This window comes from Daphnia pulicaria, chromosome 5, assembly GCF_021234035.1.
Source record: "Daphnia pulicaria isolate SC F1-1A chromosome 5, SC_F0-13Bv2, whole genome shotgun sequence".
Taxonomy (NCBI): domain Eukaryota; kingdom Metazoa; phylum Arthropoda; class Branchiopoda; order Diplostraca; family Daphniidae; genus Daphnia; species Daphnia pulicaria.
The window spans coordinates 1970584-1998072 of record NC_060917.1 but is presented as its reverse complement, the minus strand read 5'-3'; the positions used below and the strand labels follow the sequence as shown (position 1 = coordinate 1998072).

The window sequence follows — 27489 nt, the reverse complement described above, 5'->3', positions numbered from 1 at the left end:
AATAGATGAACGAAAGAATGAAGAAAAAAGAATTCTGCATTCTCCTGGAAGCGAAAAACGGCATTGCCAACTTGCCTGTACTGAATTAAAAGCCTGTTTCACGGATCCCATTCTGCATCGTGGATCGGGGCGTTCATAAGGTATTCAGACGGTGTTATAAGAGCACTTGACGAGTTTGCTAGGCGGTATATTTTTATTTTTATTTTTTTAGTTCGTCGCTTATAATCACCAAGGGGGGAGTTAAACTTGTCACTAATCAACTGTCGACTAATGCTGCACACATTCGTTTGTCTTGTTTTAATTTGCGCACTAGATAGTTTTGTTCTAGCTTCCTTTGGCAAGATAAGAAATATTTTTGTGCATTTATAAATTTGATTTGAAACCGACCGGAAATCCCTTGGCAGATAACACAGAAATAGTCAAAACGAATGAACACGGGACTATACGTATTTATTTGCGCCGTGAATTCTTGGTACGGCTATAGATGTTCAATCATTTCTACTTGATGGAAAAAGGTCCATAAGCTTTTTTCTTCTTGCGTTTTTTCTTTTTTGTTTGTTTTTATTTTTCTCCGTTTCCAGGGCTTGATGAATAATAGGTTTGCTGGAGGCAGAGAGAGAGAGAGAGATCGATTGTCGGGCACTCCAAGTTGGCTTAAAAAATGAAGCAATATTTTGAGTGCTATGCTAAATGATTTCTACCTGTCTGGTCGAGTCTGAAATGATCATTGGTCCTAGAGCTGGCAGCACACTTGCTCAGTTCCCATTACACTGGGCGCTACACTCTTTTAAATAACTTTCTCCGATTAGAACGATTGAACAAGAGACAGAAAAAGTGTCAGAATGATTGACAGTTATTTTCTTCCTATCTAACGATTTAGTCTGGATTTTCCTTGAAAACGAAATAACAAGAACCATTTCAAAGGAGATTGGGGTGCCCGTTAGTCACGTTCCTTTTCTCTTGCGTGCTTGTTTATCGCTTTATTTTTCACTTTCACTGCACGAAAAACACGTGAATTTTCCCTTGGTGGCCATTGGAATTCACTGGCATGATCTCAATTTTAATGCAAGTCTATTCATGCGCACCTGACATCAATCAGCAATGTATCATCTTTGCGGCTTATTTTTCATAATCACGTTATTCGTTAGTGTTTGAGACTTCAAGGATTCAACATCTGTGAAACCCAAGTGTTAGTTATTGATTTTCACGTCCGTCATTTCTTTGTGCATACAACATTATTAAATGAATGTGTCCATTGTATTGTGCAGGAAAGCCACTCGGCCGATGATCGACGAATGGCTGGTGTCGCATTCACTCCCCAGTGCAGGGGCATCAGCTGCCGAAACGGACACGATTTCGCCTAGTGGCCAACAACTGCAACTGGGCAACAATGGGAAAACTGGGATTGCGACTCCCGTTCGCAAGATTTCTGCTCACGAATTTGAGAAGGGAGGTCTGCTCCGACCGCTGGTTACCAACGTCGAAGGCACGGTGACGTTCCTGACCCAAACGACCAGCGAAGAGACACACGCCCTCATCAACAGCACAATTAAACCGTTCCGGCGGAATCGGAACGAGCTCAAATCACTCGACGAGAAAGAGATCATCTTCGAACTGGTGAAAGACATTTGCAACGACCTGGATGTGCGTAGCCTATGCCACAAAATTCTCCAGGTAAATTAAAGGCCAAACGGAATTTTCAAAGAAGAAGACGTAAAAAGGTCACATGCCATCCTCAATCTAATATGACATTTGAATCCCAGCCTATACTTATAGAGTTTGGTGGCAACCGAACCATATAAAAATAGTTCTCGGTACTTTTATGATTATTTTAAAAGTCAATTCTAAAGCATGGGCCATACAGCATATTGCAAAGTTGTTGATCTTTCCAATGTTTTCTTTCCAAGAATATATAAGTTTTATGGAGAACGAGTTTCAAATTATACACGCTGTTCCCTGTCGTCCAATATTGAATGGGTTCATGTCTTCTTTCTCGTTGGCTATTGATTGCTTTCATGTTTTATGTAACGACTACATTTTCTATTTTGTCTTTGCTCTTGGACGAACAGAATGTCAGCATCCTGACGAAAGCGGATCGATGTTCACTATTCCTGGTGCAGGGTGAACGAGGGTCCGATTCGCGCTGCCTCGTTTCCAAACTTTTCGACGTCTGTTCTCAATCCACTTTGAAGGAAATGGAAAAAAAGGAAGAAATTCACATCCCGTGGGGATCCGGAATTGTGGGCTACGTAGCTCAAAGTGGCGAAGCAGTCAACATACCTGATGCATACAAAGTAGGTCTCGTCTAGAGCTATCCCTTTCCAGCTATATTACTTGATTGTGTTTACTTAGTGCTGTGCCTAACGCTTTGATGCCGGATAATGTTTGTTTACGACCTGTTTTCTCTGATATTGCCCAGGACGAACGCTTCAATCATAAAGTGGATGCCAAGACCGGCTATCACACACGCTCAATGCTCTGTCTGCCCATCAAAGACTCGAATAACGAAGTCATTGGAGTCGCCCAAGTCATCAACAAACAGGGAGATAACGAAGCCACGTTTACGACTCACGATAGCCAGGTGTTCGCCGGCTATCTCCAGTTCTGCGGCATTGGTCTCAAAAACGCGCAACTCTACGAGCGCAGCCAATTAGAAATTAAGCGCAATCAGGTACGACTTTGAGCGCATTATCTTTTGTTTTGTGCGTAGCCTCGAGTTTCGATCGTGACTCCCCGTCAAATTGTTTTCGTTTTTAACTTAGCTTTAAGGAATGTTCTTGAACGTCATTGTTCCAGTGTATTAAATCTCTTTGATCCGAGTCATCAAAGAAAGTGGTACTTATAAACTGTAATTGGCCTTTAGAAGTGCGGTATTATTTTGATAAGAGCGTGCCCTTTTTATTGGGCAATAAGCTTCGCATATATACGGTCGCACGGCCCATCAACTTTTACGGCAATTTAAGGCCGTAGAATTGTTTTTGCTATTGTGTTTTTATCGAAATAATTGTTTGTTTTTTCTTCTTCTTTTTCTTCCTATTTTACAATGGCAGGTTTTATTGGATTTAGCTCGTATGGTCTTTGAGGAGCAAAGTACGACCGAGACCGTGGTCGACCGCATCTTAGCACATACGCAATCACTGATTCAGTGTCAGCGTTGCCAGGTACTATAATATCGACCGTGACTGAACTAGTCGATGTAGTGGGCAGGCCGGCCAACTTTTTGGTTGTCTCAATCCTGCTTCTCGGATTTCCTCATTATCTTTGTCTGTCCAGGTATTACTAGTCCACGAAGAGTCGAAAGGAACGTTTTTCCGTGTATTCAATTATCCCAAAGCCAGCGAAGAGGACCTGCAAAATCCTGGAACTAGGTAATTAATGTTTCACTGCTCAGCAACATATTGGGGGATATCAACCTAGCAACAGGCTCGATCAACATCCAATTTATCAAAATTGAGATGTTTTTCAAGTTCGATTGATGGGACAGGAGTTCCGGGAACTGATTCCCTATTCTCTCGAAAACTTGATGGATGAGATTTTTCTTCTGTCTGTTGTTTTCTTCAATTTTTCATCCCATTTTGATAATATCCACCTTTGTTTCATACCTCCTGGTTTCCTTTCAGTCCTAATGAAAGTCGATTTCCGATTAACGTGGGCATCACGAGCTACGTCGCAACTACCGCAGAGGTACAGCATTTAAAGAGAAGCACAAAAGCGAGGAACAGGCTCGAGTGAACTTTGATTGGATTTGAATTTTTGAAATCACCAGACAGTGAATGTAGTGGACGCCTACGAGGATCAACGTTTCGATCGTTCAGTCGACGACGGGAAGGATTTCAAACACAAAACCATTCTGTGCATGCCAATCAAGAATTCCAAAGGTCACACCATTGGCGTCATTCAGGTAACAAATTCAAACCTCTATCGACAACGTCAGCAATTACTTCCGAAATAACATTACTTTTTTCCTTTTGCCTCGCAGTTAGTCAACAAATTCAACAACTTGCCCTTCACCCAGAATGACGAGAACTTTGTCGAAGCTTTCTCCATCTTTTGCGGCATGGGCATCTACAACACCAACATGTAACTAATAGTTTTGCCACGTTGCATCATTTTGTATCACCGCCCCAACGGTTATTTTCAATTTCTTCAGGTTCGAGAAAGCCATAGCGGCCGAAAATAAGCAGCGCGTCATACTCGAAGTGTTGAGCTATCACGCTACCGCACCGGTCGAAGAAGCATCCAAGTTGAAGGTAAAAAAACTAAAACTAAATTGGCAAGAAGAATGGTTCATTGGGTACGGCATTGGAAACAGTCACCAGTGTTGTGGCTGGTTCTCCGCTAAAGCAACAAGCGAAACAAAACATTAGTGAAAACAAAGAAGCATACTGTTTCCCAGAAGCTTTCCGTCGTGTCATCCGAACAGTGATTTGTGACCTACCGACCGCAGAGCAGTTACTCTTAGTTCCTATCTAGTCAAAGACGTCTCGATAGGAAAATATAGCTTTGAAATTGGGGACAAACTGTTACTGGATATTATTCTGTTTCATTTTTCATAAAGCCAAAAGTCGAGTTGTGGTTACGTCAAAGAGGAAACGAAATTTGGGAGGGTGATGTCAGTGCGCTGTTGATTGAGTCCTTGTTGTTGTAGGAGCCCATTTTGATCGTCTGTTTCGTTGTCTTGTTTATTGCAGAAAGCCATCGTCCCGTCGGCCATAGCGTATCGGCTGCACGACTACCGTTTCAACGACTTTAGTTTGGAGGACGAAGAAACATTAAAGGTGAGTTTTGTATCTCGTTATGCTGCCAGCCCTTATTATCTGGGGCGAGGTCAACTTGTCTGAACTGCGTTGTTTCTCTAACAGCATTTTCTTGTTAAATTTCCAACAGGCCTGTCTGCGAATGTTTCTAGATTTGGATTTGATCGAGAGATTTCACATCGATTACGAAGTTCTCTGTCGATGGCTGTTGAGCGTCAAGAAGAACTACCGCAACGTGACTTACCATAATTGGAGGCACGCCTTTAACGTCGCTCAAATGATGTTCGCCATCGTGACGGTAACATTCGGATTCCGTTTTTTCGTGTGCGCTCTGTATGCGGGCGCGTTTGTTGCAAGCCACGGAATTTGATCGACGCATTGGGTCTGATTTCTTTATGCTTTACTTACAGGGAACACGATGGTGGGAAATTTTGGGCGAAATCGAGGTTCTTTCGCTAATAATGGCTTGTTTGTGTCACGATCTCGACCACAGGGGAACCAATAATTCCTTTCAAATCCAGTAAGTTAATAAATCGAGGCAATTTGACGTACACGGCATCACCATTTGTCTATTTTTGCCGTTTCAGAACAAAATCGTCGCTCGCAATGCTGTACTCTACATCGACGATGGAAAGGCACCATTTCGACCAATGTCTCATGATTTTAAGTAGTCAGGTAAGCCAATTAGAGTTATTTTTACATCTCGTTTCCTCGATGCTTTTCATTCCTAATATCATTTCGTTTTTTTTTTCCTTTGATGACGCACAGGGCTGTCAGATACTGAGCAACGTGTCCAAGGACGAGCATAAGGCAATCATCAAAGTCCTGGAAGAAGCCATCATATCAACCGACTTGGCTGTTTATTTCAAGTACGTGTATAATTCCATCTCTATCGCTCTCTCTCTCGCTCTTGGAAACCAACATATTATTACCTAAACTGTAGATCGTCATCAGTTGCGGTTCCTACCCTTGCTGTTAAAACCTACCCAACTATAACTAGATTTGTTAACTCGATATTCAGTTCTGCAATCAAAAGGACATGAAAGGTGGAAAGGTTGAATGGTTGAAAGGTTGAAAGGTCGACGACTCCTTTTGATTCCAATTGACAGACATTAAAGTGACGAAAATGTCGGATCATGATCGTCAACCTACTCTGTTACCTCATAAAAGTAGACTAATTTTGGAAGTGATTTTCAAGCACGGCGTTGTTTTCTGCACCCAGCCAAGCATATAGCTCAGACAGGTTATTGAAGTCGTCCAAGTAGAACGGTTGTATGCTTTCTCCGACCGGATTTCTATTGAACGTTGACAAAAGAGACCTGCATCTATCCGCCGCTCGGAGCTCATTTGTGCTCATTTCAATCCCGAGTTGACTAGAATATATAAGACAATGTACTCGCTAGATCAATAATTAAACGGCTTTCATCTTTTCAGGAAACGAAAAGCCTTCTTTGATTTAGTTGAGGACCGGTCGTACGATTGGTGGCAGGATGGTCACCGGGAGCTGTTGCGCGGCATGATGATGACTGCGTGCGACGTGGCGGCCATCACCAAGCCGTGGGAGGTGCAGTGGAAGGTGGCCGACTTGGTTGCAAACGAGTTCTTTGAACAGGGTGACATCGAGCGCAAGGAATACAATAAAATTCCTAGTGTAAGTTCATCAAAAATTCAAATTCGTTCCTAAAAATCATCACTATATCTTTTACATTGTGGTCGCAGGACATGATGGATCGAGAAAAGAAAGATCAGCTACCTGCTATGCAAGTAGGATTTATCGACTCTATCTGTCTACCAGTCTATAACGTAAGTTGTCCTTTCTTTGCCCTTCTTTTGTCACTTTAAGCCTAATCTCCGCATAGAAGTGCTGCTATTGTACATTAATGAGACTTGATTCGCCCTTACATCTTCAAATAGAGCTAGAGTTCTCCTTTGAGACCTTTGACATTCATTTATCTTCCATTGATTTTTCCAGGCATTTTCCTCGGTTAATGAAAAACTAACTCCTCTGCTGGACGGAGTCCAGGCCAATCGAAAGACTTGGCAGTCGCTGGCTGATTCCTACAATCAGCGTTTGGAGGATCAGAAGGAAGACGACATCCCCGAGCAAAAAAGAAAACTGGAGCATCAGCACTCACAGCCGCAACAGCCGTCTCCGCAAGTGAATGGCCAGATTAGTCCCGTCGAGGCTTAATGGAAAAGAAACCAACAACTGACAATGACTTGCTGCCAAAAAAAAAGAAGAAAAGAGAACCTCTCTCCTTTAAAAGACTTGTAAAAAAAAATAACAAACAAAACAAACAAACAATCGATCATCACTGGCACAACGGGTATTGGGATGAAAGCGTTCCGCATACTCGCCGAGTCAAATGTACATATACGTACTGTATCTCTACCGGCTGGCACAAATGATACTTCTTCGTCAACCACAAGACGGAATAAGTGATGGACTGTTTCAGTAACGTTTTTTCTTCCCTCTGTTGTTGTTTCCCTTTCACTGGAGAAGGGCAGATGATGGTATATGGTACTATGGCGCAAACAAAAAAATTTTAAAGGTCTATATATATATATCAATTAAAAGAAAATAATGAAGTGAGTCACAAGTCGAGTCATATCCGATTTGTGACTGCAAACCTATGGCTGGCAAAAAACAAAAAAAAAACGGACGTGACGTTCCTTATTTGCTCGTATTCCCAATTTTGTTTTGATTTATTTTTCGTGTTCGTTTCATTTGTCTATGCGCGTTCTTAATTCCTATTGTAATGCATGTATTATATTTGAAAACAATCCCCCTCACAAGTACAGGAAACAAATGATGGTCTACATAAAATCCTGTTTGAAAAATTATGACAGTCTTCTATGTGTCACATCTCATATGCTGCACATCACCAACCTTTTCTGTCTCCTTTTTTTTCTCTTCCTCTCTCCGCATTCCCACCTCATCCCCTTTATTAACTATCAGTCTATCATATACCTTCCCCCCCGGTCTCGTATTTATGAATCAACACAAATGTGTCAGCATATGGTGTCAGATTTGTCTCACGACATTTTCCGTTTTTTTTTCGTGCCCCGTTTGAGAAAAAGCAAAAACAAATGAATGCCTAGATCATTTGCGCATATTGTCGCCCCTACCCCTCCTCCCTCCCCATCCGGTCTCCTTAATGATGATTTGTTACATACCGATGATGGAATGGAATTGCCAAGTACAACGTTTTTAAAATCCCCAATCAGGGAGATAGTTCATCCGATTTATTTCTTCAGATCAGATTCGGTCAATAAAGTGACTGATTTTATGAAAATTAATATCTTCTCGGAGTACTGTATAAATACTGGTGTTTTTAAACAACTTGCATTAGAAAATGTCAAAGTTATTAACGGGGAACAACGGGCGTTAGTGAATGGATTCATGCAAAAATGAATAAGAATTCGGGAAGATTGATGACCAGAATTTCAAAAGGAATATTCATCGGGCCCATTCGCGGAGATACAAATATATGTATATAAGAAATAGGAAAACATTTTTAAGTTGAGAAGTAATTTAAATTTTCTGTTACGAATATAGAAGAATATCAACACCGACAGCGCTATCTGTACTTTTTCTTTCTCGTGTTAAAGTAGGTCGGCAAGGAAAGCATAGTCAATCAACGGACTAGGAGCCATTATTTTCCGGCTGTCAGTTGAGATCAGGTAGAGGATGCCAAAGTTGAACGTGTTCCCTGGGTCGAGCAAACATATCGTTCCTGAAAACAAATCCACATGAGAATGGGGAAACTTCGCTGTGATGTATATGTGCGAGTGGACTGAAGATGAATCACTCACCAGTGAGCCATTCCACGTCCACGGGCAAACATGAACGAGCCGAGTACCAAGCGACCCAGAATGCGATCTGCCGATTCGAGGAAACAAAACAGGACCCAAGTAAGTGCAATATTGACGAAATAATCATTTAACTCAAATTACCTTTGTTGTCGGGCTGGTGAATGGCCAAAACTATATTGGTAGTGTCAACATTGGCGGTCTCTAGCCGAAAATGAAAACTCTCGTTATAACAAGGATCTGCCGAGCTTTTATGTAATAAAAAAGAAATCATTATTGAGATTCTTGGTAATTAGTGAGTTATTAAAATTTTTTAATTATAAGATTAATACCGTCGGATGATACCCGTCCGCTTCGTCTTGACGGCACGCGTTTGGTTAAACAATGTCAGTCGGACGTAGCTGTCCGGCGTGGCCGTATTCGGAGCCTAAATGATTCAAAAATCCAATCAATAGCGTCAAAGAAATTCTGTGTTTTTTAAAAGAAAGAAATAGAGACATATTGCTCTTGTAAAAGCATCGCCCTGATTCGATTTACCCTGATGTTTCGGGCCTGCAAGACGGTCACCGTGAAGCGGTCAGCGGACGGATGGTAACAAAGTGAAAGGTGCATTTCACCCGGTGATCCAACGACCGACGGATCTTTAGTGATGTCTTGAGTAATTATTTGCTATACATAAAAACAAAATTAAATAATACCTTCATTAAATACATGTCTTAAGCAGTTTGCACAAATACAAGTTGCCGTTGTCACAGCTCTCATCCCTCCCGAGCAGAAAAGGTCATCCGTACGATCAATGAATCGATTATAGGACATGATATCCTGCAAAGATGGTCCGCTCTCGACTGCTGGTCCCGCGTTTAATGAACACCGCCTGACGCCGCCCTCGTGACTAAGGAAGCAGATGAATTATCCAGGTAACGATCGTGTCCCTGGAGCACAGTGCTCTAACGTATGACTGGCATATTGTCACTACTCTTTAACCTGGGGGCTCTATATTTCCAGGTAAGTAAGAGGACTCCATGTTAAGTGATTGGCTGGCTGAATAAGGTGCGTCTACTAACTGAACAATATTTGCACATCTTCGGATAGATAACACGGATCGTTATTTAAAGGGCACCGTTGGGCTTGAAGCTTCACTGACACAGGCGCGAATAGCTGCGCTATAGTCGTTAATGCGCGTTTGAACTCCCGTCCGCGCTCCCGTCTAGCTGAAAATGAAGGTCTCCCTACTACACCCTGAAGGCTCAGGGCATTTCCATTTATATCCAGGCGAGCGATTGCTTACTCTCTGCCTCTCCACTTGATTTCTATTTGCAAATGGTAGTCAGTGGAAGATGAAGATTCGATCGGTCGGCGGTACTTGGCAACTGCCGCCGCCCTATGGCATCGCCGTCTCCACGTCAGTGACGATGTCCCCCTGTGCTCGGTGATCTGTTCTTAACAGTAGGTAACCCGGCAACGATAAAGGTTGTTGTTCAATCCCGTAAAGGGTTTGGAGCAGAAACTTAAATCGGAAAAAAAAAAAAAAACAGTGTCCTGAGCCGACGCCCGCGATACTACGTATGCCCGGAGACATCACTTTAAATCGCTTCCTCCCAGGTGTATTCCTTTCCAGCTGTCTATACGTTTCCCAGAAAACCTCGCCTTATTGTGTATTTATAGAAAAGAAAGTTACTCTCTCTCTGCTGCATACAAACCTCATTGTTAGGAGTAACTCTACCCAAACCAATGTAGATTATTAGCCTCCAAAAAGGATTTTCGCCTAACCAATAACGTATCCCAACAATTTGTGTTGCCTTTGCAGCATTATTACCGCAGCGAGGTGCTAGCACCTGTATCCCAATTGTTGCGAAGAAACATCGTGTACGAAAACGAGAGGGGCAAAAACTTTTCCGATATATATTTAGACGTACTAAATGGATGCATTAAAAAGCCAGACTGCCAGGGGAACTTCTTGTTAGTAGCTGTGTGTGCTCTAATAAGGAAATTGAGTGCCGGTACCGTTATCGCCTCATCTCGGCGTCGTTAAACATCGAGAGAGTTTAATTGCAAGTTCAAGAAGTCTAACACACCAATATACTCCGTTCGATATTGCCCAAAATGCCGCGACCCCCCCAAGGGAAATGTTATTATTGTTTCTTTATCGAAAAGTAAAAGTGGCACAAGAGATATTCTGGTAAGCTTCTAATCCGGTTGCGAGTATAAAGAAAAGTCGCGTTAAGACTATCAATCCATACGACCACGGTTGCTGTACACATGTTGGAAAAAAAACAAGTCTCTACCAGTATAGGCTGCAATATAGTATAGCTATGGGCTCAAGTTTGGCCAAACTGATCAACTCTGCGTACTTTGCAAGGTTTCACCGTGTCAGCCTGTCGCAGTTTGTCTTCTTATTTGCTGTCAACCACAAAAAAAAACTGCGGCTATCTCCCAGTTAGTCTCTCAATATTGCGGTTTCCTAAATAATAAAGAAGAGGGCCGTCGAAGAACTAGCGCATGTAAAAAACGGCGGAGTTTCTTTGGCCTGGTATTAGATGTCAAGCTGGACTGCTGCGCCGGTCGGGGCAATAACTCCTATTTGTTCTTCACGCTCGCCCGTGCTCGTTGAATTATATAGAGGCAACAAAGCAATAAACGCTAGCGTCGACTCTATCTGTTATTAGCTTTATATTCTTGATCCATCCCTTTAAAAGGCTAAGCGAGCCTTGACTTGTCGTCGTCCCGATCTGTCTCACAAGCTCACGTCAAATTTCCTTATTGTCGTTTTACAGCCACTGCCAGACAGTACGTCAGACAAAAAGCTCGGCTGTTGTCAAATTGCAAATGAAATCAACCGGCAAAAAAGAAAAGAGAAAAACAGACAAGGGGGTTACGCCTTAATATCGAGCCTTCCAGGGAGTCTTCAATTAGACAGAAGATGAAAGACAAACTAGTGCACAAGAAAAAGAAATCACGATACGAAATAAGACGAGCGCGTTTTCTTCTCGCTGAAAAAGGGTAAACTTAATTACGGAACTCGAACCAACTGAGTCAGACGTTCGTTTGCCCTTTTGCTTTGCCCTTTTTTTTGTTTCTAATCCAATCAACAAGCAATTCCATCCATCCTTCCGTTACTGTGTTGGAATCGTTGGATTGGAATCGAACCGAGACACGCTGAAAACAAAATACTGGATACAAATCTATTCTATATATAGCGGGAACCCTGCCGACTGTTTGAAACGAAGAAGAAAAACACGAAAGTGTGTTGTTGCACAGTTTTCCTTTTTCATACTATCACCAAGCTCGGAATCCCCAGATTTACTCATGGCAAACAGGCTTCGGTAACGATGGAGACCAGCGCCGGAGAAAAAGACTGCGCAGCAACAGGCCACCCGAATAACGAAGGTAGAAAAGAAAAGGAGGAAAACGGGGATGCAATTCCATCCATCTTTCAGTATCTATATAGCCTAATGGGCTGTTTGTATCTTACAGGGAAATGTTTATTTACGGTACCTGTTTGCCGTCTTCGATCGAAATGTTTTTCAACGAGCAGAGCAAGTGACCGATAATTTGCCTCTTACGAAGTCGCCCGTTGTCGATGACGGTGAACTTGACGGTTTGTTCCTGGAGCTCTTTGTGTGACACCTGTTAAAAAATAAAACAATTTCATCAAATAACCAAGCCAGTGCGACGCTAGCATTCAAAAGAAGTCGATGGCAGAATAAACATACAGTATTATTTTGTGTCTCCCTTTATCGATTGACTGTCAAATTATACTTGCCAATGATGGAACACAAAAAGACTGCGAATCATCTCAGTACCCCCCCCCCCCTCCAAAGAATCCCCTTGATTGATAAAATAAAGATATTGAAAAAGGATCGGTAAAAGCCGCTGAGGGGAAGACAGACTTGAGTCTACTAAGAAACGATGGCCCTATTCCCCACGGGGTCTTGGTATCGACCCTGTTTTTCTTATTCTCTACTTTTTAAAAATATATATATAGCTACTACGTAATACATAATATTATTATTTTTATTTTCTCCATTTCTCATTTACGTTATTCCGGTTGATCGTTATTTAAAAAAAGAAGGAAAGAAATGGTAATTTCATTCCCGCAAATGCTTATTGTTTTCAGAATATTTAAGTAGTTGAAAAATTGATGCAATGATATTGATTATTAGGGTGTGTAGGTTATAGAGCTTACGCAGAAACCGAAGACTTCGTTAAAAACTGGGTTGCATGTTTTCCGCTGAATACTCGACTGATGGTACCGTCGTTCGCCCGGCAGTAACGCCACTCTGTCAAAACGAAACGTAGAAATCCATCATGCAAATGAAGTAATAAAGTATCTGAAATCAATATTGAATGTGACAGCAAAACCTTGCCATGTTTAGACTGCTGGTATTGATAAGGAAAAAGAGACATGCCTCATTATCAACTCCAGTAATAAAACATGGGAAAACAAACTTTCCCTGTTTTGGCAAAGAGTAATAAACATGGCATTGTGATATGGCCCTAAAAGTAATCAAACTAGGTTTATGGGCATCATCATCTGATGTCGTGACAAACGCACCAGGAGCTCCCAGGAGTTGTGTTCACAAAAGAAGGTATTTTTAATATCACTAATTGTTAAAGTAAAAGTATTACCCGTGCTCACACACATACGAGAACTTCCAAGAATACGAGCAGATGAGAATTCAGAACTTAACTCTGACAGCCAGAACCACAAAGAAGAAACTGAGAACGATCAGATGTCAGAACAGCTGATCGCTATCCTTATTACTAAACAGCAATAGCCAAGGGCATGTTTGCTAAAGTGATTCGATAATTTCAATACTAATGCCAGCGAGTTAAACAGTTAACAAATAAATCTATACAAAGAGATAAGAGTAATGATGTACTAATACAATTAGATTTTTTAATACTGAGGATTCCTTATCAGTTCTCACAGAAAACAAAAAATCGTCCGCCCGCCCTTGCCGGTGGGCCGCCATTTTCAATAATGTAACGCCCTTATATCACGGACAGCGAGGCGGGACCGAATCACGACACGCAAGGAATACCTGACAAGAGGATCGCACGCTGTGGTCGAGTCTTTATCGCGGCTCGGCAAGTTGTGAATGCGGATGAGATTGATCAGGAGTTTCTCCTGCTCCAAGTCGTAATTAATGCTGAACCAGAAGCGTCCCAGGTGACCTTCTGGGTAGTTGCTTGTATCTTCTTCGGGAATCAGCGGATTCTTGTACAGATCCGGATTTATAGAGCCGATGTTGGACGTGACACCTGTAAACAATGGATAGTTATTAGCTACCTAGGCTATAGTCTGCCCGCCAGAGACCACACCCAAAGTTACGTATTATTGCCGTACTCTATAGAAGGACTACTCTCGGTCTACTGTCGATCAATAGGCTCATGCCCTCCTATGTTTTGTTGTTTGGTATTTCTTGTATGCTGGCGGAGTAGCTTTTCTTTGTCTGTGAGAGGTGCCCTTCCCGTTTTCTCTATGGCAAACACGACGATGCAATCACTCTTGACAAACAGACTTTGGAATGGCAGACTACTTGTATCTAGCAGTTTGGCTCTGCACACAATGGCCACATTGACCGACATATTTCTTTTTTTATTTTACAACGATTCCAATTCTTTGATCGACGTTATCCACCCTGTTATTCAGTCGCAGCATTTACCTGACAAAACGGGAGAATTGCGGCTCGAGGTAGTCGGAGGTGACACTTCCTTCGCAGGTGATGGTGTACGTGATCGCGCTGGACTTGGACTTCTTTCCCGGAAGAAATTGAAAAGCTGTCAACATACCGAGAACAGGAAAAAGGAAATAAGGACTTTTTGATGAGGGCCGATTAACCAAAAAAGAAAAAAAAAATGAAAAATGAATACGAATGCCAGTGTGTACCGACGGCAGCGGCGAGAGACAGGGCGAATGAGACGGCGACGGCGAGTAGTTGGGAATGGGCGACGACGGAGCCGAGCAGTGGAGAAGGATGGAAGGTGAAAGAAGAGGCGAGGAGGTACCGTCAACTCGGCCGGGGAAAAGCAACGCCGTCGAGAAACGTCTTTGACGGACGTTGTTCCCAAGGTTGTTCCCAGTATGGGCGTCGCTCGGTGACAGGGACGGCCCGTTCTTTGTCGGGATATCCAACGTCTGGTTACCACGTCGAGCTCGAGGCGGCGTAAAAGAGAAAGCTCCTGGTGGCACGGTGAATTCAATCTCTTTCGATCTATAAAAGTCAGTAAGGTATCGTTTACATTGGAGTGCATCTGCGTTGTTTCCACTGCAAATGACTCCAAGATGAAGAGTTGCCGAAAACATTAGACTATGTACTAGCTACTGCTCTCTCGACGCCGTCAGGCGCAACAGAGACAAAAGACATCAAGACATCAAGGAGCGTTAGTCAATTGAAGTGCGTGAAGTCCTAGCCTCAGAGACAGATATATCTCAGTTCTCAGCTGAGAGAAAGAACAAAATAAAATAAATGCTCAGCACACTGAAAAACGAACGAAACGACTTTACTATAGGAGTGTGTCCCGCATTATTCTCGGGGAGAAAAAAAAAGAAAACGATTATCAGCAGCTAATGAGACGGATTGTGTCCTTTGAGCGAGACTTTCTGTCCCTTTTTTGTTGCTATCAGCGAAAACACAAAAATGTAGCGAGTGAACAAAAATCATTATAAGCTCTTAAAAAGGGGCGGTCGGTAAAGAAACCTCCAGGATCGATTGCCGAGATGCTGCTAGCAGCTTCTGGTAGAAAGACGACATCAAAAGATGTCTCATATATAATGGAAAAGAGAAGGGAAATTGATTTAGATGGAAATATATATACCGTAGAGGACTTGAGAGTATCAAAAAGCATCTTAAGAACTCGACGACCAACCAGAAAGACTCAGACGTTGCAACGGCAACCGCGGAACAAATTATCCCCGAATCGACTTCTCCAGGACGCAAATCGCAATTTTTCAGTTCCCCCGGAGGGGTGGGAAATCGTTCACCGTATAGTCGAGACAAGAATAAAATGAGAATACAAGAAGATGAGGAACAAAAAAAAGAAACAGCTTATAGCGTGTCCTGGGAAGTGCACAACGGGCGGCTCCCAATAAGACTTAGTGCGCGTGCATCATTGACTGAAAGGAACAGCTTAACAGTCCAGCAGTCATAGAAACAATGTCATCAATTATTATCGTGTCCGTCATCTAGGAAATTGCACTCTAGCAAGAAAAGACAAGCCGGTCTATCCGAAAATGGGTATTTGATGACGAACGATTATACAATAGCGCAGTAGAATAGAGTCTAGTACTTACCCGACAGGCAGAATGACTCGTTGCTCATATTTTTGCGTGCCGAGGGACTTTGCCATGGCTGTCAGCACTGCACTTGGATGGCTGAGCGATTCTTCGGAGTCTGGCGTGTCTTTTTAGTCCTGCACCTTTTAGCCAAGGAGGAGCGAAATAAGAACGAGCGTAATTGAGCGAAGTTGGGAAGCGACTGCACCTCAACCTGGAGCGTGAGCGATTTTGTTTTCCAAGATTCTCGGCACTTTTATTTTTGCGTCACCCTATAACCTAGCACACTCTCTGTGCTACCTGCTGACATCACGAGACATGCGCACATCACGCCACCTGTTTGCGGCATCACCCGTTGATTCTTCTGCCCTACCCGCCCCAAGTTTTGCGTTGCCTGGGTGAGCGGAGATCGTCGCCGACCTCAACCACACAGCTATCCACGCTCATATATGTGCCCTATTCCTTTGTTCAATCAAGAATCTGAAGACTGTGCTGCACCACAGCAGCAACTGTTTTACGTTTCAATTGTGGTTGTTGAGAGTCTGTGTGTACGCGTACTCTGGTTATTAGCTGCTTTTCACTTTTGTTCTCTTGTACGTTTCAAGGAAACACTCACAGCGCGATGAACTTGACTCATTTTGAAAGGGCTTCACAAGTACTTTGTTCTCGAGACCGACAATTTAAATATACTGACGAGAATCCACAGGTCTTCAAAACAACTGCGCAATAAGTCACCGTTTTGATGACGAAAAGTCGCCCAGGGGGACGAGTTACAAATGGTACGGTAGAAACATTTGAAAAAAAAAGAGAATTAATTAAATTGAGATGTCTCACGTTTCGTGCAAAAGTTTCACTCGCTCAATAAGTGGTCGGTGGTCTTGTTCGACGTATGTGCGTACTTTAGAAATTTGACCTTTATGTCAGCGCAAAACTAATCTACTTGAAATCTTGCAGCTAGAAACCTTGGTGAAATAATTTCAGCTATATATACACTTTAAACGTGAGCTAAACCTGATAACAACGAAGGTTGTTGTCTAGCGATGCGAATTTTCCGCCAATTTGCACTTGACAATTTTCACAAATACAAGCGTACAGAACGTAGGTGAACGACAGAGTTTAAGCGACATAACATCATTATAATTTATGCAAGTTATCCAATTACACGGCTGATAAAACAGAGCTTTGCCACGACGCCTTGCCATCGTCAACTCCTATTCACGAACGACAGCATTTCTTTGCTTTTTTGTCTTTGGCCACCGTCGCTGTTGTCTCCGTCTCCATCGATTCGACGTGCAAGGCTATTTTTTCGATAGCGACTTTCTCCCGGACTTGTAGTTTGGCCGCCATGGTGACAATCGTTTGTTGGATCATATAACCCGTCTTGGCGCTTGTCTCGAAGAACTCCAATCCCACGCTCTGTTATATAAGAAGAAAAAGAGTTAAAAAAACAGGATTAAAATAAAAATGAAATAAAACATAAAAATGCATTTTATAGACGCGCAGTGAATACGATGCTAGGCGAGATGATCACTATGGTTCGACTTAAATGTCGTTTTCATTTTTTTTTCAAGTAAATGTTAACGGTTAATTTGGTAGTTGTTTGACGTCAAGGTTCTACCAGGGCAACGCGCAGGTTGACAATCTCCAACACCGCTGTTCGCATCAGTGGCTGCGAATTGCATTAATGTTTTCAACCTTTCCATTTGTTTTCACGTTTTTTGTCTACAAACTCAACATCAAAATGTATTTAATAGCAAAACAGTACCGTGATCTAGTTACGACGTTGTTGACGTCAACGCGACGTCAGTGTGTCTGACGCTGTAGTGCGTAAATCGAACAGCATTCGTTGAATGTAACACGTGAACGACATTACAGTTTGGTTACCTGGAATATATCCTTTTATGCAACTATCAGCATAGCGGTTACCGTAGTGAACTTAACTGAGTTGAACGAACGAACTTTAATCATTATTGATTCCCTCCAAGTTCAAGAGCAATAACATAAACCACATAGATTGTTTCAACTTACACATAAGTAGTCATACAAGAGTATTCGCGAAACTTATTGTGAGTAGAGAAATCGTCAAATTCTAATATTCGCTCTATCCTAATAACTAATTAAAATCTCGTTACGGTGCTACATAAGATAGTGAGGGGAAAAAACAAACTAAAAAACAAAGGAAACGCTGGCGCTATCTTAATCAAGTGGAGAAGTGGTGTTGACAGCGGTGGTACACGCATGAGCCACATATCAGTAATAGGTTTTATCTGAGTAAATAAATCCTCAACGCAGTAAAACGCAGACCGAAAAGACACGAGAACCAATCTGGCAGCCTAAATTAGAGAAGCACTCAAGGATCGCCTGATTGGAGCTGGTTACGAAAAGTACGATTTCATAAGCTGCTCTTGTCTCTGCCAGCAGCGTGCGTGAGCTCTATATTGAACTTAGTGACGAGCGTTTTCAGCCAAATGATTTTCCAATCAAATTCGAACTGATTAAAAAGGTTTCCGCTCTCGGTCGGGGAGCAAATTAAGCGAGGGGTTGTCAACTCTAATTTTTCTAGAAAATTGTTATTACCACGCACAGTGAAGTAACCAAAACAGCGCGGTATTCTTGTTAAATTTCCGTACTGTTCCCTCTCTAACCTTCGTCCACAAATTTCCAATTTTTCTATGTCCATTTCTTATTCTTATACCTTTTTCCCCCTTTTCCATTAGAAAAATTGGAAAATTTGGAAAAACTGGAAATATTACAAGATAATACCCCACTTTTTACCACATTTTCTTTCCTTACTCCCCCCTTTTTTACGTCGAAAACGTTGTCAGATTTCACTATCGATGTCCGCGCGAAATTTGAATATGGCTACTTTTGCGTTGCCTGAAGTTCTTGCATGAAAACTGGGACAGCCGCTAGGTGGTTCTTACGAGTATCCTGCGTAGAACCCCTAGCGGCTGTCAAAGTTTCCATGCAGGATACTACTTGCGCTAGTTTTGCTACTGACTCTTTCTTGGTTTTTACCCCTGATCCGCCCTTTTTCCAGTTTTTCTAATAGAAAAATTGCAAATGTTCCGTGGGTTTTCCAAATATCTCCCCTTTCCTAACTTTCCTGCCGTTTCTCCCAAGTCAAATAATGGCCCTACCCTTTTAACCTTTTTTCAAGTTTTCCTTGGTTTCCAACGTTGGAAACATCCCTCAAAACTATCCAAAAATCTGAGGGGTAATAGAGTTGACAACCCCTTGAAATTAAGTCTATAGGAATATCTGCAGGGTAATTGCCAATCAATATTTTATCCGGCATCGACCAAACTAATCATAACGCTATAAGTAAGAAGTTGTAATACTGATACAGTACTTGGGCGAGCTTCATTGCGTCCGTTGTTAGCACACGATGGGGATGGCGGGTTAATGTTACGGTCATTTGTCGATCCTCTTCGTGTTCCACCGTCGACTCCTGGTCCGCTCTGTCTTCCAGTAGATCTGTTTTGTTTCCCACCAGCACGCAAACGACGTCCTCGCCAACCACCTCCTGCAATATGACGTCGAAACCAAGCAACGGCGAGATATACTTGAAAACCGACCCTTATAGCGTGTGAGAACTCTGCAGCAGTTTATAATGTGAGTCGTCATCGCATAGTGGTCCCCTTTCCATTCCGTCCCGTCGCCTTCCGCACCCAGTAACGTGATAACCTCGACAACCGCATAACAAAAAACGACACCTCATATGGGAATTTAAAACAAAATCGTTTCTTACTTTGACACAGTCGACCCAGTAGCGCACATGGAGAAACGATATCGCCGACGTCACATCGTACATGATAAGGACGCCATCAGCTTTGCGCAGATACTGCCGGCTTATGCTGCGATATTTCTCTTGGCCTGTAAAATATATGGCAACAAAAAAACGGGGGGTTCCAAAGGTACGGAATAAATTTTTTGATGGATATGACATTATTATTTCCCTCGTCGTTTTAATACGACCGAGAGTTCATGTTCATGATTTAACTGTTGCGTTTGCCTGCAGTATCCCAGAACTGAAGTGCGCAGTACTGGTTGTCATCTCCGATGGGTAAACAGCGTATGCTCAAATCGATCCCGACCGTCGATGCTCGTGGTTCGACGTAGTCGTCGCAACAGAACCTGTCGAAAATGACACAACACAAAAGACAGCCAAGTATGAGCCAACTAAAGTTGTCATTTTCGCATTGGGTTAGTAGTTTCTGGGCCACTCCCAAATGGAAGTCCCGTAATACGTCAGATAGGCCAACTTCCTGCAGGCCATTGATTGATCCTATTTTCGACCTCTTTCGCCTCTTGCCTATTCTCTCTTCTTTCTTACGCACAACTTGATCGCATGATACTTTCCCCCCCCCCCCCTTACCTGTATCCAAAAATAGAAACGAAAGGGGATAATGCACTTTTCTTTGTTATACCAAATTGGGCCGTGACTCATGAAAGGCGACTAAAGAAACACACGGGAACGAATGATATAACTGAAAGAAAGAGGAGACGGTTAAACAAAAGTGTACCTGATAATTATTTTGTTTTGTTTATGCAATAAGATTTAATTTATAGCCCTCTATATACTGCTGATTCGGCCAAGAAGAAATTAAAAAAAAATCGGGGGGTACGGGGTTTAAGCCCTAAACAGGACACTAAGGGAATTGGTGTTGATTATCCGGCAGCAAGGAAGTATTGTTACCTGCGAATAAACGAAGTTTTGCCAACGCCACTTTCGCCCAAAACGATGATCTTGAAGACGACCGATGGAGTAACAGGTTCGCTATAAATATTGCACAAAAAAAATGCCTAAAGTAAATCGAATTAATAAATAATACGCCGGTACGTTATTACTAGAAGAGCAGTGATTATTTCCAACATAATATAGCCCATATATATCCTAAAATAGAACAAGTCTTACGAAACTCTGGGCAACAAGCAGCTACGTATGGTTAATGTTCATGTAAACCTTCCTGGCTGCTACTTGACCTTTACTGTTCGCAGGAAACTTGGCAACCAAAAAATCATGCTCGTCTCTATACCAAATCCTCTTTGGATGTATTACCTTTCACGTCCTTTGAGAAAATGTGCAGCTTCTTAAGACTAGGATAAAGCTGTTTAATCTAATGTAGCCATATATAGTGCTTATACAATGGGGTCTACTATCAACGGATCTTTAGTATATTTTGAAAAGCTCACGAACCTCTTTCGCAACTGAACTCGGTTAATCCATTGGCCGTTGTGGTATCCGATCAGGGAGTTGTTGTACGAGATGAAGCTGTTTTGGAACTGAAAATGTGGTAAGCTGGTTTCAAATGTGCTTGTGCTATTAGCATTCGTTTCTGTTAACGGGGGAATTACGTTCGTCGACCACGTAACACTATGTTTAGGCTCTTCTCTCATAGGGGGAGCAGGCGGAGATTCTTCGGGCGGCCATTCAACTGACAATTTCGTTGATAGTGTTTCTTCCTGAAGACGTTGCTGCGATTTGCCAGTTATGTGGCCGTTTCTTTGAGCTGAAAACCGATTCAAGCACGAAACTGGTTTAGACGAAGGGCTAAAGCCATTCGTGTCATCCAACTCTTCAATTAGACTTTCACGAAAACTGTTTTCCGGATCCAGCTGTCCGTCGAATAGACCCGACTCGGGTCGATCGAACGAAGACGGCGATTCCAGATTCAGAGCACTAGCGAGTTCGTCAAACAAGCTAGCGCTTTTCTTCGGTGCCGTCTTTTGACGTTGAATGCTCTGTTGAAAGAAAACCACCACCAAGAGTGTCCGTGCAATGTAGTAAAATAGATAAATTAGTATAGCAGTAATGCACGGCTGGTTTTTGGCCTTTTATTCGAAATGCGTCACTTATTCTCCCCACTATCCCAAACGATTCCCAAGGGTTCTGGAATTCTTGTAAAATTTTTTGTCGATCGCATATTCGAGGAATGTTTACCCATTTTTTTTTCCAGCTGAGTTACTCGCGATGAGAACTTATGGAAAAGAAAACTTTTTCCAACTAAAAACTCGTTGCGCCATGCATGGGTTAGGGGATTTGCTTAGCGGCAGAACTTTCAAGTTTCAATTTGTGTATACTTTACCGAGACGAACTGTTGCGCCTTTATCTCAACTTAGTCTGGGACACGTATATATGTTAAGAAGAAAGAAAGGGGTGCCTCCGAAACAGAAAGGCATTGTTGCATCTGGCTGCGTCGGTAACCAATGGCGACAAGAGAGCGCAAAAAAAAAGCTGAAAGACTTTTGCAACTGGAACAAAAGTATAAAAGAATAGGAAATTCTATCTACAGCTATATAGACTCTCTTTATACACATATTTGCTTTATATTATCTAATTAGAACTCGCTCTTTCTTGTCTGTGTGTTCGCGGACGAGTGCTCGCCTCGCCTTGGGAACTAATCAAACAAATGTGCACAGAAAAGAGGGAAACCTAGTACTCGCATTCCATTTTATGCAGGTGTATCGAAGGTGACGCATGCCGTGTTTTGGCGCACCTTATTCTGTTCTGTCATCAACAACATGTCTTCAAATAAGACTGCGACAAGACCAACTTTTGTCTGGAAACATTTACATAAGATAAATTATCTGTATGCTTACGATTTCCTGGCAAATTAACATCGGATTGCAACTTCTAAATTAATACTTTGATTGATTGACTAATTGTTTACCGTGTTGTCTGATTGATTGGGCAGGTTTAAATCAAAGATGACGTCGACACTATCCGTATCTTCGAATTCTTCGTTTATCAGATCCGGAAAAAAATGGAGTTGATTGTTTGACTTGGAGATGAGCGCTGCTGAGGCTTCCTCCATTTCCCGGAAAATGCTGGCCGGTTCATCGGTGCTGTCGAAGCTGCCAGCCCCATAATCGCGCAGGTCATTCTCATCTGTCAACCGAGTGTTGATTGAACGAAGCAAAGACAATTGTTCCACCAAACCTTTTAGCATTACAAAAAGAAATGCCAGATTTTTTTTTACAAATGTTAAAACGAACGACGATGACATTAAAGATAGCCTAATTAAATATTGGAAGTAGACCGTAAGTAAATCAAATAAAAAGCAACAGACGCACAATTCGTGTGATATCGCGTGATCATTACGCTGGCCGTGTAAACTTTTTCTATTACGGGGATTGACTTTAGGTGCAATCTGACCTGTCCTGTCAATAGTTCTGTAGTAATTGGACTTTGTCATTAGCACGCCGAATTCTTTCTTTCCATGTTGTTCCTTGCAGACGCATCTTTGCTGCGCAAAGCCGCGGGATCGATATGGAACTCTTAGCCAAAGTCGAAGGGGGAGAATATAATACAGAGAAAAGACGTTTTTGATCTGCCTCATTTTAGATGTTTCCTGTTGCGGACACTACTGGTCTCAAAGAATAGACTTAGGCCGAATTTAAATTTCTGTTATAACGCGACTTGATTCAAAACCAAATTAAAGCCTGAAAATCATCAGAATCTAATCTCAAGGAAGCGAAGGATCGATAGAGAAAAGAGGGTATTATATCAGTTTGTAGTCGTGAGGAATCGATTGCGACTGGGAATGACTAACATAACTTGATAACGTCTTTTTTTTTAAATAATACAGTTAACAATGGCGTGATAGAATTTTTTTCGCACCTTCACGTTCGACGGCGATATTTTCGGCCACATTAAACGCAGACATGGCCCTCTGTCGTCGTTCGTTGACACTCTCCCGACGCAGCTTCTCAAGAGCCGATCGTAATTCTTCAGCGGTACTCGTTTGAATTTCCAATTTGCTTTCCAACATTCTCTATAACAACAACAAAAAATGGCATCAGAGGAAATAATTATGGCCATATCCGAATAATTTTCTTCTATATCGATGTTATATAGCCTGTAAAATCACTGTACCTTTTCTTTCAGTAGGAGTGCTACGTCGTGCTTGCTAGTAGTTTCATTTTCTTGGACTCGGCTGAGTGTCTCTTGTAACTCTTTCGCCCGGGTTTGGAGTTGCGTCAGTAGTAGATCCTTTTGCGCGATTTCTTCTCTCATTTCATTGCGAAGTTGAGACTCCTTCATCCTCTCCTGCGTTCGAAAACACAAACAAACAATGGTTGACACGACACGATCTCACGTTCCAAGCCTCTCGTGGCTCCAACGGCTCTCCTCTTTTATGTCACCCACCATCCGAATGACGAGCTCCTTTTCTTCTTCAATTTGACGCTCCATCTCCTCGTAGAGGCGCTTCATCTGTCAAAAACGATTGAGACAAACATGCCCAAGATTAGATTTTTCCGTGTTTGTTCTGTGTTAGTCCCTTAGGCTCTTTAATGTTGCAATAAACGAATATTTTTACTAACTTCTTCTTCGCGCGTCTCGTGTTGGTTTCTGATGAATACCTCCATGTTCACTTTCTCTTTCTCCTTGGTGTGGATGCTGTCTGAGATGTTGGAAAGGAACTTTTCAAATTGAAATCCGGCATCTGGAGATTCTTGGCGGAAGTGGTCCCACAGCACCTTGACAGACTTCTCGCTTAAAAAAGACAAACGTTCCGAAATGAGTCACCGACTGATTTCTTGGAAGTCTTTTTTTTTTAAATGTAAGCTCACTCTTGAAAAACGTTTTGGCCACCAAGATTCTCTAAAAGTTGCATAAAGTTGTCGTCGTCTTCTAATTCGTCGCCGTCGGAAGTTCTATTTACCACTTCCAGAGCAGCACTTGAATCTTCTGCCTTGACTTCGGATGAATCGTTTTCCATGTAAATACCTTTGTTTCCAATCAGGAACAATTCCATTATTTCCCATTAGGAAGGCTATGGGCTATTTTTAATTATTATTTTTACTTTACCGAATCCTTGAATAAATTCGTCAAAGGTAAGGTATCCATTTCCGTCGGCATCTAACGAGTCGAATACCAATTCTAATTGTTCCGGTTCCAACATCATTTCGTGCTGCATTCTCTAAAGAAAAAATTTGAAAAGTTTGTTACGGTACATTTCACCTAACTAAAGTTTCATTGTGTGTACAGAAGTTTGTCATATATACTATCCGTCAAATTCCGGAAAGAGTATAACGGAAAGTACGGCGAAGAGGAATTTAATTTAGATTTTGGGTAATCAAAAGACGTACATGGTTATTATTATGCAATAATATTAAAAATTTAGAATTTGCCATTCTAAAATAACCAGTAAAAAAAACACGTTGAACTTTGCGATATCGCGTGATCACACAACGAAACCACATAACGGGACAACTGATTGTGTTGCGATTTCAGACACTTATTTCCAGACCGCTGCGCAACCGAGCCCTTATTATATATAGTTACAGGCCGCCTATATTTGGTGATTTTCCTCATCACGCTATGATATCTTTATATAAGTTTAATTTCAAATGTCAATCTGACTTTGTTTGCAGTGCCCTAGGGAATAAAAAAAAAAGGCAGATATACATATATTTTACCGTTATTCCAGGATGGAAGCGGTCATCGCAAACATATAGATTGTGAAACCGAGAATGTAGCAAGCTTTGACTTCAGCAGCTAACATTTGCTCAAAATAAAATTCTAAAAATATTTTGCAACGTTTTCCAAACCTGCATGTCTCGTTTCGTGACGAAACCTTTCTCTTCCTTATCGCATATGGCGAAAAGATGTTGAGCCCTTATTCTCAAATCGGCCACCTCTTCGGCCATTCCTGCTTTTCCTTGATGATGGCGTTTCGTAATCCACAAATGTTGAACTGAAAAATAGATGCAAGGGAGAAAATAGATCGCGTTCAGTTATTGAAGTCAGCTGACAACTGAAACGTTCCACTTTTCCACATTTCACTTGTTCTGAGCTGCAGGAATATAGGTCCAATCCTATAATGTACACTAGGTCTTGTTATAACAGCTGCCACAAGTGGTATTGACTTTCATGTTTTATCACAGGCTGCCTTTTACTATATATGTATTATTGCACTGCATTCTCACGTGTGTCTAGAAAAATTTCCACTGAGGGACGCACTTGTGTCAACCCTGAAACCGGGTTGTAGCGGTATAGCCGCTCAGAATTCCAAAACATTGTTTGCAGACCGGAGTAGTAATTAAAAGGAAAGCTGATGTGATAATTATTAGTCATCAGAACACGATTAACGGTAATACACATTAGAAATGAAATTTTCTGGTGAATTGAACTGCTCATCGGTTCGTACAAGTTTAGCCACTAAACTACGTATAGGGTAAAACAGCGAACTGGGACAGCGTTTTTCCTAATAGACTTTCTTATGGCATTTACGTGTATCGACGAAATGCGAATTATGGGACAAAACGTGTAATCATGGGACAAAAAATGCTAATTGGGACAGACTTATTTTTAAAAACTAATTATTTCATTCGACGCAGAATTTTTTTCTGAATCGAATTGCTTAAGACACTAAGTATGGTGCAATAGAAAAATATTAAGATATTCTGATTTAAAAAATCAAAATATTGAGCTGTCAAAAAGTTTTTCAGTCTGCTAAACAATTTCGATCGTGTTTCAAAACTGTTCAACAGCACAAAAATGTGATTTTGAAAATCTTATGAACTTATTAGTTTAATCTAAAAGGTATAACATACTATTTACAAAATAAAAAACTTAACTAAATTCTGTTGTTCATTTATCGAGAAATTCGATTGGGAAGTTGGACGTCCGTGTTGCGAATGTCCCAAACTTACGCAAAACGAGGTTTAGCTTTACCTTATGTTTCATCAATATTTAATGGCGTAGCGGTATAATCACGACGAACGAAGAAGATTGTTGTGAGTTCCATACTCATAAATCACCAAACATTTAATTGTGTTATCGGCAACAATTCTTATTCTCTTTGACGAGTAACCTGAGCCCCGTTCAAATCCGGGGAACTTTAGTCTAGCGTAAAGTCGGAATGTTTTGTCTATTCGCTTTTCTTTAGCTTAATCATCTGCCCGTAATAGATTTTTTTCGTGGGAAATCTGCCCAGTATACAGTCCCCTCCATAAGTATGGGATCACCCCGCGCCGTTCCATAAGGCGGCGTGTATTTTTCATATGGGTTTTTCGGGTGGCAAAAATCGAAAAAATGACATAAATTCACCAAACTTGGGATTTATGTCATTTTACGTCTTTTCTATTGTCTGAATTTTTTTCAGATTTTTTCCCCTATTTTTTATGCCTAGAAAAGTGGCGCACAAAGTATCGGATCACTCCGACGCCGGCCGTGTTGTCTTATGGCGCAAATGGGCTTTTCATATTGCTTTTTATATATTTAATTTTTAAGAAGGAATTTTTATATTGCTTTTTATATATTTAATTTTTAAGAAGGAATTTTTATATTCAAACCCTATTTACATTTCCCTTTAGTGTCGTTTCTATACGCCCCTTAAGTAAAAAAGGAAGCAGAGCGCCAGTGGTGTATAGAAACGACACTAATTTTCCGGCCTACGGCTGGCGATAGAGGTTGCAAACCCTAAATGAACTCTTCTGTAGTCTCTTATTTTAGCAACTGGGGAAATTAATAAATCTGGGAAAATTCAGAAATGGTTCCGATCATAATGGAAATCTTACAGTTAATTTATAAAAGGGAAATGTAAATAGGGTTTGAATATAAAAATTCCTTCTTAAAAATTAAATATATAAAAAGCAATATGAAAAGCCCATTTGCGCCATAAGACAACA

At 41.6% G+C, this 27489-nt stretch overlaps 4 protein-coding genes across 14 annotated transcripts in view; 2 read left to right on the top strand and 2 right to left on the bottom strand.

Moving 5' to 3' along the window:
* LOC124340828 (dual 3',5'-cyclic-AMP and -GMP phosphodiesterase 11-like) overlaps nt 1-7981 on the top strand; it is a 38330-nt gene extending 30349 nt beyond the window's left edge. For 5 of the 6 annotated variants that reach the window (XM_046793538.1, XM_046793541.1, XM_046793536.1 and 2 more), the window contains 17 exons: nt 1269-1674; nt 2070-2294; nt 2420-2671; nt 3051-3161; nt 3274-3368; nt 3609-3684; nt 3767-3901; nt 3980-4080; nt 4151-4250; nt 4692-4778; nt 4888-5055; nt 5168-5277; nt 5345-5432; nt 5526-5626; nt 6192-6408; nt 6477-6560; nt 6730-7981. In XM_046793538.1, coding sequence (XP_046649494.1) covers nt 1269-1674; nt 2070-2294; nt 2420-2671; nt 3051-3161; nt 3274-3368; nt 3609-3684; nt 3767-3901; nt 3980-4080; nt 4151-4250; nt 4692-4778; nt 4888-5055; nt 5168-5277; nt 5345-5432; nt 5526-5626; nt 6192-6408; nt 6477-6560; nt 6730-6948 — 2575 coding nt within the window. In that variant the 3' untranslated portion in view covers nt 6949-7981. The remainder of the gene's footprint in view (nt 1-1268; nt 1675-2069; nt 2295-2419; nt 2672-3050; nt 3162-3273; nt 3369-3608; nt 3685-3766; nt 3902-3979; nt 4081-4150; nt 4251-4691; nt 4779-4887; nt 5056-5167; nt 5278-5344; nt 5433-5525; nt 5627-6191; nt 6409-6476; nt 6561-6729) is intronic. The other variant, XM_046793537.1, reaches the window with a different exon arrangement.
* Nucleotides 1-27489, top strand: part of LOC124341273 (probable endochitinase) — a 168064-nt gene that overhangs the window by 137189 nt on the left and 3386 nt on the right. The window lies entirely within an intron of this gene.
* LOC124341081 (synaptotagmin-15-like) lies at nt 7966-17101 on the bottom strand. 3 transcript variants are annotated; one of them, XM_046794006.1, is made up of 11 exons: nt 17012-17101; nt 14448-14788; nt 14240-14354; nt 13616-13835; nt 12757-12850; nt 12066-12197; nt 9108-9239; nt 8903-8997; nt 8715-8818; nt 8574-8640; nt 7966-8494 (listed from the first exon to the last, which is right to left on the bottom strand). In XM_046794006.1, the coding sequence occupies exons 1-11, from the start codon at nt 17049-17051 to the stop codon at nt 8428-8430; spliced, it is 1407 nt and encodes a 468-aa protein (XP_046649962.1). In that variant the 5' UTR covers nt 17052-17101; the 3' UTR covers nt 7966-8427. The 3 variants fall into 3 exon arrangements, with proteins under 3 accessions (XP_046649962.1, XP_046649963.1, XP_046649960.1); XM_046794007.1 differs by lacking the exon at nt 17012-17101 and adding an exon at nt 15868-16198; XM_046794004.1 differs by lacking the exon at nt 17012-17101 and adding an exon at nt 15868-16197 and having other exon boundaries at nt 14464-14788.
* LOC124340890 (EF-hand calcium-binding domain-containing protein 4B-like) lies at nt 16965-26023 on the bottom strand. 3 transcript variants are annotated; one of them, XM_046793662.1, is made up of 14 exons: nt 25408-26023; nt 24665-24776; nt 24427-24583; nt 24178-24349; nt 24002-24067; nt 23729-23902; nt 23474-23627; nt 22524-22792; nt 21050-21594; nt 20549-20629; nt 19853-19986; nt 19601-19725; nt 19202-19375; nt 16965-17265 (listed from the first exon to the last, which is right to left on the bottom strand). In XM_046793662.1, the coding sequence occupies exons 1-14, from the start codon at nt 25504-25506 to the stop codon at nt 17065-17067; spliced, it is 2463 nt and encodes an 820-aa protein (XP_046649618.1). In that variant the 5' UTR covers nt 25507-26023; the 3' UTR covers nt 16965-17064. The 3 variants fall into 3 exon arrangements, with proteins under 3 accessions (XP_046649618.1, XP_046649619.1, XP_046649620.1); XM_046793663.1 differs by having other exon boundaries at nt 19865-19986; XM_046793664.1 differs by lacking the exons at nt 24665-24776; nt 25408-26023 and having other exon boundaries at nt 24178-24342; nt 24427-24510.